This window comes from Staurois parvus, unplaced genomic scaffold (assembly GCF_062004578.1).
Source record: "Staurois parvus isolate SC_StPar_1 unplaced genomic scaffold, SC_StPar_1.0 ptg000645l, whole genome shotgun sequence".
NCBI classification, from domain to species: domain Eukaryota; kingdom Metazoa; phylum Chordata; class Amphibia; order Anura; family Ranidae; genus Staurois; species Staurois parvus.
This window is the reverse complement of record NW_028318441.1, coordinates 317501-329693: the sequence shown is the minus strand read 5'-3', so window position 1 is coordinate 329693 and position 12193 is coordinate 317501. Positions and strand designations below refer to the sequence as shown.

Here is a 12193-nt window from a genome sequence, read left to right as displayed (position 1 = left end):
AAACCTATCAATCCAATCAATGTAACGATCTAAAAAAACTGTTACATACCCGGCATGCCGAGAATGCTGTCACATTTGCTTGTACTATCAAACTATCAAATGACTGGTGTTGTAAGTAATCACATGCAATACTATTGCAGGGGCCAAACAGAGGCTAAGAGATGGCAGCTTCTTTGGCTGAAAAGGATTTATTTCCACCTTAATTTTTTTTTTTTGCACCTAGTTTTATTTTAGGGCAGATGGCTGGCAGGAAAACAGACCCTCCATTTACATGAAAAGTCCATTTTAACAGGCACAGGTTCATTTAGGCCTCATTCATATGGGGCAAATGCCAGGTGTTCTGTACATCTTGTACCATTGCTGTCTACTGGAAAGCAGCAGATGCATATACACAGGCACTGCTCCCAGTTCGACATCTGTGTGGTTGCATGGCCACGAATGCATGTGTGCATTCCAATAGACATGCTTGCACGGAACATCTGTGCACCCATCCCTGTGTGTGTAAACACAGCCTTCCTTGTAAAAAAGAAAGGTCTAATATCCCCCCAAAAAAAGCCTTCAACAATATACATTTTAAAGATATCAATATATGTTTCATACCATCTGCAACAGAGAATCGCCAAAAACATAAATTACTTTCTGAAAACCCAACCCACACAAACCATCACAATTTGCTACTGTACAGAAAGCATGCGCATTAAGCATGGCTATCACCACGTGACAAGCATCGAGACCTTTTTTTCCTTTGTTGCTAACATAATTGGGAACCTATGGCATCCGGGGTTGCTCCACAGTCTGCAACTCGCTCTCAGATCTACGAGCCAATTAATGCATCTGTTTCAGTTTCTAAGTACCGCAGCGTGTTGGGTCAATGTTCACTGGGGGGAGCTAGTCTGACATCTCGCTCTGTAAGACACGCTGAATGAAAGACAAGAAGGCGTGAGCTTGAGTATACGTCACAGACTAGGCAAGATGGAGGCGGCAGAAGAAGGTAATGTCAATACGTGCAGGTTTAGAGTTCGGTGATAGTAGATGAATTGCTTGTGTTACGTGGTTATTCGGTTTTGTATTTATATTTACTTTTAAGCAAGATATTGTGAGTGGTGATTTTAACGAGATGTGTTTTGTCGGAGCTAAAATATGTGATGTGTTAAGTTGGATATGTCTTACTTGAAGGCGGTCGTCAGTACGTATTGGTTTGCTGAAGGAAGTTGACGCAAACAGACAATATGAATGTATGCGCGGGGTGCATTTGACGTATGTATGGCTTAATTTTGAATTACTTAAAGTTAAATTCAGGTCGCATTTTTGCTGTATCTGAAAAATGTAGGCATTAAAAAAATGTTCTTAGGGTTGGTAAAAAATAGTCCATAAAAAACTTTTTGCAAGTTTAACATTCTCTTGCCATGGCAAGATATCATGATACACAAGTATGATGCCAACCCAACACCAGGTAATTGACCTGTCAAAATACAACTGCACTTTGCATCTATGCAGTGCGTTTTAGATGTGATTCCATAAACTCTATAATGTACGTTTTTGATGACAGTGCATTTAAGGCAGGCCAAAAGTTATATCAAAAAACGAAAATACCTCATACAATTGTGTGTGGGTTTTTTTTTAATACAAATCCATCATGTTGGATCCAGCATTCGACTGCGGCTCAAAAAGTTTGTTGCAGCTGGCACACTTATGCATAAAATTTACATTTTTTTTTTGTTAGGTTTTAGCATCGTCTTTGGTCTGCTGAAGATGCAATATTTTTTTTTACACCTCACCTGCAGGTGTAAATGTGTGGTCTTACATGTGCAGTACTACAGTTACACTCTGGTCACATGTCCCACAATTTCAAATTCCGGGGACATGCCGATTTCAGGTGCGATTTACAAGACATCTGACACAGATGTCTATACAGATTGCACCAAAAGTAGTGCATGTACTTTAGAAATCAGTGCGGCTCTGACCAAGTTGGAACTGCACCAATATGACTGCTGTAATTGCAGGCAATAGGGTGCGTCTTGGCTTGCAATTTGCAAGTTGCATGGCATGTAAATCGAATGCCAAGTTTCACCCAGTGCAACCGGGGTCTTAAACAATATGTAAACCCAACATTTCAGATTCTTGATATGTCTGCTGTACCATGTAGTTGTATGAAAACATATTTTGTTCTTTGTACGAAATCTCTGGTGTTCTTGCCAGTCCCTCTGTTTTCCTGTTAAAAAATTACTATGCTAGGCATTGGGGCCCCAATTTACTTGTCCTGATAAAAAGACAAATTAAATAAATTTGAACCAAAACCATATTTAATTCTGAGGTGCTTTTAGGAATGTCTGGGGCTTTTTAAAAAACAAAAGGGGCTTTATGGCAAGACCATTAATATTATTAACATTGCACTGTTTGTCTCCTCACCTCCCTGCCTCTCTCCAGCACCGCACTCAGCGACTAGCAGAGAGGAGAGAGACCTTCAGTGTAAGGAGCACCGATTTGGATGCTCGTCAGGAAAGGGGATTGTCAGGCTTATCTTTTATCCCTTTCGCTGCCAACACCCTTTTTGTGTTTTTTTTGCACACTTTAAAAAAAATAATTTTAGGCCTGAAGATTACATAAAACCCCCAAAACCATATATTTTCTGAAAGCAGAGACCTTAGAGAATAAAATAGTGTTCCAATTTATGTCACACGATATTACAACAACATTTCAGTAAAAAATACACTTAATTTTAGGGCACAAAACAGCAATAAATCCCCCACTTTGATTTGGTATAATATAAAAGATGAGGTTGCACCGAGTAAATAGATATCCAACATGTCAAACCTTAAATTTGCGTGAGCACGTGAAATGGCAACCCTATATAGTACCCTATATTTTTTTTATAGGTGATGCTTTTAAATCCCCCTATAGGTCATCAGTTTAGTGTTACAGAGGAGGTTTGGTGCTAGAATTATTGCTCTCACTCTGGCGTGTGCAGCAGTACGTAACGTGTTTGGCAATCAGCATTTTCATGCATAGGTGCCCCAGCGTGTACGTTTATGTTTGTGCATATATGTGGGAGCCTCAATTTTTTTTCTGGGGGGTGTGTTATGTACTTGGGTGTAACTTGAATCTTTTTACAATTAAAGAAAAATTAAGAGTTTTTTTTTTTCTTCATTTTTTGGTGACAGGTTAGTTTTGAGACATCGAGGCCCTGATTCACTAAGATGTGAGTCTGTCAGCAGAGTCTGACCATTCAGGCAGACTCAGGCCAATCAATCAGTCGTCTGAGCAGCGTCTAGCAAGCCCATTAACGAGCGTCTACTTTGCCATTAGTGAATGTGGTATCCCGTCTGGCACATTTTTAGGTGCAACACCGGATATATTCGCTAGATGGCGCACAAGCACAGGCTTTATTAACATTGGCGTTTTTTCTGATAGCAAAAGAGAATCTTTAGAATGTAATAAATAGTACAGCTGTATTAGAATTTTCTATTTTTTTTTTTTTTTTTGCTGTTTTTCCAAAATGATCAGGAAAGTAATGCATTTACTAATGAATGTCATACATTATATTTTCAAATCTTAAACATTTTCACACTTATATCTCAAATAATTTATATACTTCTAATTTCCCAATATAATTATATATCTTCATTCTCTTTAATCACATAACTATTCTATGTTAAAGACAAGTGCAGCGCTATAAATGCATGTGATCAATAATGAACGCATGTAAAAACCAAAAAGTGCAAAGAATTGCAATAATGATGTAAACTGGTAAATCGTGCTAAAATAAGTTCATATAATCATTCCTGAATAATGGAATGTCCTTCGTGTGAGAGTACCAACTCAGAGAGTGCCTATGAATGGCATGTGTGGTCTCTCCGTGACGGACAGTAGTGCATGAACTCGTGAAAGGTAAACCACCCTTGGGACTGGTCTACACTCACCAGAACAAAAGTATTAATGTGCATGGGTTATACACATCGCACATCTGGGGGTGCAGCGGTATGCTGGCAGCTATGGGTTAGTCATCCAGCTACATACATCCATCCATCCATCAGGGTGGGTGCCCAAATGGTCCTGGGGAGGAATTAGCTCAGCCACAGGAGCCAGAAAGGTGATTAATAGTGTAGTACACTGTCACAGGGGTGGATGACCTTTCACGAGTTCATGCACTACTGTTCGTGGTTATATTTATCTTGTGTAATACCATTTTACTAGTCTATATCATTTGACCAGCGCTCGCTTTATCATTTTTAAACAATGTAACTATTCTACATTGTAGCTCAAACTGTGTCTCCCACAGTGGTTTAGTGGTTAGAGCTCAGAACTTACAGCACTTGGGTCATGGGTTCTAATCCCAGTCTTGGCAACATCCCAAAAAAATGGAGATCATTTTTCTGGTTTGTAGCAGGAATATTGATCAATTATGATTTTGCCTAATGACTAGAAAGTGGATGAATGTTACTTGCGTACTGTTCTTCTGCCAATTAGGAAATGTGCAAGTTTCATGCCGTGTATATTTCATTGTAACTTTTTTCTCTTTTAAATCTGTCTCCTTATACAACTTGACCCCCTCCCCCACCCCATCATCACCTGTCCCATATGCAAATCTATGGATCACCGCCCCACTCTTTAACTATCTATTTACTGATCAAGTGAATGTGCCTCATTTTCTATCAGCTACAGCTCAGATCTCACATTATTATACAATTGCTGATTGTATCTCACCACTAGTCTGATTGAATTCACAATTCCTGGTCAGTCCCGTTCCCTGACCTCTAATAACCTTTAGGGCCAGTTCACACTACATGCGTTTCAGTTGCTTTTTCGGCATCACAAACGCACAGAAAGGTTATATGGTTGTCAATGTCATAGTTCACATCAGCGCTTGCATTTTCAATGCATTGCAGGTGCTGTAAACAAAGTTGACCACGCTGCATTGTTTCTGCACAGAACTGTACTGGAACACATTGAAACATCCTTGAATGTACTAAAGCGCACATGTCCCTAACTACATTGAATACAAAGAAAATAGAAAAAAATAAGTGGAAGGGATACAAAAATGCAATGTCAACGTGTCCAAAACGCATCCAAAATGTACTGGAACACACTAAACATGCATGCCAAAAGGGCATGAAAAAACCCATCAGGAACACATGTAGACTGTTTCTATACTGTGAATTGGCCCTTAGGACTTGTTCACACCATTGGTGGTGCAGAAACGCATGTAAGAACACACATTTTCCAGCACAGCAAAGAAATGCAATGCCCTCTGTAGATGTGTGCAGGTACCATGATCAAACGTTATTGCACCTACACACGTCTATTAAAAACAGACCCATTCACAGCCACAAAAACGCATGGCACCACACTACTGTGCGGCTAGGTGCAACACACTTGGAAAATAACATGCCTGCAGTATTGTGGCATGTTTCCACATGTTAAGCAGCCCATTGAATTCAATGGGCTTTGGGAAAAAATAAATATAACGAACACAAAATGCCACATTCACACAGGTCCTCTGACCTGTACAGCATGAATGAGTGAGTTGTTTATGTGGCTAGAGCCACCTGTTACACTATGGGGACACAGCAGCTGTATGAACACAGGTTTTAATCTGACAAGTGTGAAGGCGTGGGGAAGTGGCCCTGAATGCTCACTGTCTGTGTTCAGGGCTGTACAATTGCAACCATATGCTTGTCAAATTAGGATCTGCAGTATTCACATAGTGTAACATAGGTTGCATGCTAATGGCGACAGCCACAAAAACCAAACACTGATTCACACTCTACAGGCCACAGCACCCATGTGAATGAGCCCTCAATTACACAACGTTTGATTCATTAACTCAGTACAGTTTTATCATTTGGATTGAACAGGAATTTGTTTGTGATTGTGTCCATGAAGAAAATGTGTATTTTTAACATACATATAATTTGGATATTTTCTCTGGTGGTGGGGGCCTGTCAGGTATGCTGTATGGGGCCCCGTGATATCTAACAGTGGCCCTGGGTGTATGCTTGTGTCTGTGCCACCTGTATAGTTAGGAAGAACAATAAGTTCTTCTATGGAGTATCTTGAACCTCTGCTATGTACCTCAATGCATCTAGGGATCGGCCACGTTTTCCTATGAAAAATAACAAAATTCGTTGTAATGTTTCCCCTGAAGCAAGCGTGAACTGACCCCTTCATATTATAAAGCAGACCGAATTGGCATTTTCCACAATTATGCATAGGCCAGATCTGTGTGCCCAGATAGGACCTCCTAGTGGCTATTCTATGGACAAGGTACACTTTTCTGTATGCCTGATCTTTATTGAGCTGCAATAGTCAATACGCTGCAATGGGCAGAAATATTTGGAAACAAACCACATGAGCTCAAGTATCCAAACGTGAATGTTCCTTCATAGCAAGCCTCCATGATGTACTGTATGGGCCTGGCCCACTCCAAATTAATGCATTGTTCTGGTAGGTCCTCCTATGACAGACTTTAGCTACTTGTGGAGGACATTGCACTGACTTTTCCTCAGATTGCATGTTATCTGGCCATCTGAAGTCTCGGGAATACAATCAAGAGGATCTGACACTTTTTTAAGGTAACAAAAAATAGTCTTTAATTGACTCAACATAAAAATAAGCCAACATGGCTAAAACATATCTTGAAAATATGGGGACTCTGATATCCGGCGACAGTCTGTTCAGGAACGAGAAGCAATTCTGCACCCCTAAAACCAACACAGAGGAAAGGGATGGTCAAATTGCTGTGCTGCTTCCAAACCACCTCTGGCATGCCAGGGTCTTTATGAAGGTCCTCGATGCCAGTTCTTGCCTGGGGCCACAAAATATCCACTGGCCACAAGTGAAGGTGAGTGGAGGACGTGAAGGTGGATTTCTACCAGCTTCAACCGCAAGCAGTACCACTCCTGAAAAATGAGGGCAAATAATCATTGACACGTCATCATGACAGTCAATTCTCAGTGCAGGCTATCTAGAGTGTCTTTCCTTTTTAACCATTTCAAGAGTTCAAGGAAACATTCTTGAAGCATCTACTGTGTTTGGAAAGGCCAAAGGTCCCTCCCTCCCCCAGGCACACTAATGCTTACTTGAAGTGGAGCCCCATCCTGATTTCATGATGTGCTTGAAAAGCTTGCCTCTCTGGTCTACGTGGCTCATGAAGGAGTCTTCTTGGGCTCACACCAAAACAAGGTGCTTGTTCGGGGAGCAATGAACAGGAGAGAGGGGCCAAGGAATGCTGGCATGGGAGCAGCTAAATGAATGATTTTGGCTGCTCTGTGGTAAGCGGCTGCTTTTTAAAAGTCAGCAGCTACCGTTTTTGTAGCTGATGACTGTTATTTTTTGATAGGTGGAGTGTAAATCCGCTTTAAATGTACTGTACAGCATTTCTGACAAACGCGGCTTAAGATATGGTGTGGCCCTAGGGTCAATGTGTGTTTAGAATACTTCCAAAATGCACATACAAAAACACTACATCCAAATGCATGTTCCATTTCTATAGCATGTTAAACAGAAGAAAAATGCACTTACATAATGTTAACATGCGCAAGTAAAAGTAGACAAAATACACATACTTTTATTCTGGCTTCACATACATGCATTGTGGTATAACACCGCACTCCTGGGCAAATCACATGCAATTTGTGTGCGTTGCAATTAGAGACAAACATTTTGCACACCTCAAATTGCACCGCATCCGGGCCAAAAATGTGCAGGACCCTTTTTCAGGGTATGCACATGGGTGTGAATAGGCATGCGATCCAATTTGGCAAATCGCAATACGCTTTGTGTACCAATTTTGGTGTGTTGTTAACTTCACCTAGAAAGCCGCAGCAGGTGGCATGAAGGGGTTGTGGTTGTGATGCGGTGCAGCGCTTGCACAGAAATCACTGCAAATTTCACATCGAATCTGTGTGAAACCAGAATGTGCCAATATGTGGCTTGACAAAGCACAGTGGTCAGTGCAGATTATTTTCAATCCATGTTTTTTTACACTTTTCATTCACTGGTTTAACTCAGGTGATCGTTAATCACAATTATCTCCGGAGATCACATGCAGCCCCTCAACCATCTACACATATCTCTGGAAATCTATACAGATCTCCTTGAAAAAATGTCTCCTCTCTTCTTCGGAAAACAATTGTCCTCCACCTCATAAACAGGGGGACAGAGAAGACTTCCCCTTGATAACTAAAATCAGATTAATTATCTGTGCTTAATAAACATACACCAATACTGCAGATGCATTGTACTGTCCAAGGCATTGCACACTAACACATTGCACACTAGAAATGTCAAATGCGTTAGTGTGTACAGTGCATGAGTGTAAAATGCTTTAGTGCACACTGCAGTGTACAACGCATTGCACACTGTAATACACTGTACAATGTAATACCGTGTACACCCACAGATTGTAGACTGTAATGCACTGTACACTATCATGCAGGCTGGAGCTACGCATTGCACATTGTGATACCGTGTACACCCACACATTGTAGACTAATGCACTGTACACTGTCATGCAGGCTGGAGCTACGCATTGCACACTGTGATACCGTGTACACCCACACATTGTAGACTGTAATGCACTGTACACTGTCATGCAGGCTGGAGCTACGCATTGCACACTGTGATATGCTGTCCACTGTCATGCAGAATCCAGCAACGCATTGCACACTGTAATACCATGTACACCAACACATTGTAGAATGTAATGCATTATACGCAGTATACATGTCCAGATATTCAAAGATTAGCCATGAAGGCCTAGCTGGTTACCTATTTGGTGACCGCAGATAGCCGAATAACGCTACACTGCATCCAGGCAGCTCTGGGAGGGTGTCATATGACATCCTGGCAGAACGCGCTCTCTGTGATTGCTGTGTCCTTAGGACACAGCTGATCACGTGATGTGGTAAAAGGCCAATCACAGCAGCTTTTTACCATGTGATCAGCCATGTCCAATGACACGCTGATCACCGGGAAATGCATTTGCCGGGTCTTGGCTGTACTTTCATCACGCTGTCAGAATGTGTGGAAAGTACTGCCGAGAACCAGCAGTTATCAGAGGAGGGGTCAGCACTGATGATCAGTGCCCACCAACAGTTCCGCCCACCTGTGGCCAGCAGTGCCACCCACCAGTGCTGCCTCATCAACGCACATCAGTGTTGCTAAATTACCAGTTTACCAAATGTTATATATATATAAACAGACTTTTATTCATTATGAGCTATTTTGTTGTTTATCGAGCAAAAAGTAAAACATACAGCAGCAAGTCAATACCACCCAAAGAAAGCTCTATTTGTCTGAAAAAACTGATATAAATTTAAGATGGGTACAATGCGGCATGACCGCACAATTGTCATTCAAAGGGTAACAGTGCAGAAAGATGAAAATTGGCCAGGACAGGAAGGGGGTAGGAGTACCCAGTAGGCAAGTGGTTAATATCATTGACCCATCAATACCCAGGAGCTAATGTACAGATAAGTAGCATGTGCACCAAGTGAGATTCTGCTAGGCCCCACCCACAAAATTACAATTACCTGTCCCTCACATGTTATAAACATATTTGCAATGGCCACACTTACTTTACATATAAGGATCATCTCCTCAGTTGAGAACTGTGCTCTCGCCATGTCCAAATGCCAATAAAGTTATCAAAATTTTCAACCAACACAAAACCTCCAACCACTTCTCATCCACTTACACTCCCCACAACCAGTTCCGGATGTGCGCACACGTGATGACGGACTTCCGGGAGGATAGCCGTTCATGCGCCATGGGGACACCTGTTTGGCGCTTATTTGTTTGCAATCGCGCATTTCTATGCGCGGCTATGATAGCTTTCGCGAATGTGCGTTTCTTATGGATTTGTTTTTTTAACCTTGGCTAATATATATTTGTTGCCAAAGGCCAAAAATCAACAAAGTGTGGACTATTTTATTACTGTAAATCGAATTGTAGAAAACCTGTAGCTGGCTGCACAGTGAATGTGACATATTCATTAGTACATAATATTGTGGTGCAAGCGGGTTTTTTTTTTTTTTGGTTTTGAAAAAGCCAGGTTGCACCCACTTGCATATTCATGCTCTTACAAGCTACATTTCAGCAGATTATGTAAGTATACAAAGTAACTATTAAGGTTGTTCATATATTGAACATAAAATAAACACAAAAACATCGGTCAAACATTTATTGATCAAATATATCTTCATTTATTTGGTCAGCAGGAACAAGTAGGTACAGTGAATATCTTGGTGAGTCACAAAAATAGGATGTGGCAAAAATAAAACACTCCTGCTCATAAGAGCTTACAATCTAAAGATACTTCTAATGAACTGTGCGTGCACAGGTTATAGCAGGAAACAAAGGGGAAGATGAATCAAGCAACATTTTCGTGCACATAAGATTTACTTACACAATCACTTGGTATAAAGAGCCATTCACAAAAAGTCTACAGATCAAAATATCAAGAAAACAAATCCCCTCCCACCTCTACAAATCCCCTCCCACCTCTACAAATCCCCTCCCACCTCTACAAATCCCCTCCACATACATTTGTCAGCAGGTTTGTCAGAAAAATGCATTGGAGTCTAAATGAGCAAGCAAAATTAAAACGAGCAGATTTTAAACAAAACGATTGACATGTGTGAGGCTTTCAATGCAAAGAGAAAAAACACAATCATTGTGCAATAACACACAAACACTTTACAAGGCCAAAAATATGCAAACATTTCCAGCCCACTTCCAAACACAGCCTGAGTGGTGTCTGGGGCAATTCAGCACAAAATCTCTTCTTCCCCCAAACCACACCATGCAAGGACTTAGTCAAAAACCACACAGCCTAGTAACAGGCCAAATCACTCACTACTGCACGTCTTTATATAAGCTAGGTTGTATTTGGAGCACGCCAAACAAGGCCCCACACCCAATTAAGTCACACCCACCACTGACCTTAATTTGGTCAGTGAAAGTGTTTTCACCTGATGAATCCGCTTCCTACCTGCATTAACCCTTGGTATACAGGCCCCACAAATCAGAAAGATATATATACAGTGAAATGTACCTGTACAGCATACAACAGAACAGTGAGCAGGGATGTGAAAGGGAACCCCAATTGGAACCTTTATTGCTACTATGGTCACAATTCCCTCCAGATTCTCACATGAGTTAAGACAGTCACATGACCACATCTTGTATGCAATACTGAAAATGACAAATCGATTTGACTAGTATGGTGAATTTCCCATCAATTGGCAAAACACTCCAGAAATCAAACATCACCAAACATTACACTCTGGGCAAAGCTGATTTACAAATCATGCGACTTACAGTAAAGTTGACCATTTCAATGCAATTTTCAAGACATCTGACACAGATCTCTATGCAAATTGCCACTAAAGTAGAACATGTACTACTTAGGAAATCAGTGTTTGAAACGCACCCATATGGTCGCTCTAATAGCAGACAATGGGGTGCGACTTTGCAGACGATTTACAACTTGCATGTTGTGCAAATCACATGCCAAGTCCCACTCAATGTGCACGCTATTGGAGCATTCATATTGTTGTGGTTCAAACTTGGTAGGAGCCGCAAGTAATAATACAGTAATGAATACACTACTTTTCATGCAATTTGCTGAGAGATCGGTGTCAAATGTCTTGCAAATTGCACTTGAAATCACCATGTACCCCGACTTTGAAATCATGCAACTTCTATGCAAGTCACATGATGTGACTGTGGTGTCAATAACACCACTTAGAAATCTGCTTTAATGTGACCGGGTAGCCCCCAGTAACATTGTTTGCGATTGCCATGCAATTGGCATGACAGGCGACTTGCAAATCGTAGACCAAGTCGCACCCTATTGGCCACTGTAGGCTCTGTTCACATCCAATTGGATTGTGAACTCATGCAACTTCACTGTATGTTGGGCAATTGCCGCATCGGATTAGATGTGACAGTGGTGTTAGCCCCCAGTAACATTGGGTGCAATTTGCCATGCAAAGGGCAAGCTGCTGGCCATGCCAATCACATGACAAGTCACATCCAGGGTGTGCAATTTCAGGTGCGATTTGTGAATTGACATCGTACCTGATATTGGATATAATGAATGTGAGTGTATTAACATACGCCATTTGTTGCAGCGAGAGTTCAAAGGTATTTGAAAATTTTGTCCATTTGTTAGCAATTTAACATCTAG

General features: G+C 41.2%; 1 protein-coding gene across 2 annotated transcripts in view; it reads left to right on the top strand.

Annotated features, from left to right (window-relative positions):
• The first annotated feature begins 757 nt into the window (after nt 1-757).
• LOC149448987 (E3 ubiquitin-protein ligase MARCHF6-like) overlaps nt 758-12193 on the top strand; it is a 327203-nt gene continuing 315767 nt past the window's right edge. For both annotated transcript variants that reach the window (XM_089693974.1, XM_089693972.1), the window contains exon 1: nt 758-991. In XM_089693974.1, the coding sequence (XP_089550100.1) occupies nt 973-991 (19 nt within the window). In that variant the 5' untranslated portion in view covers nt 758-972. The remainder of the gene's footprint in view (nt 992-12193) is intronic.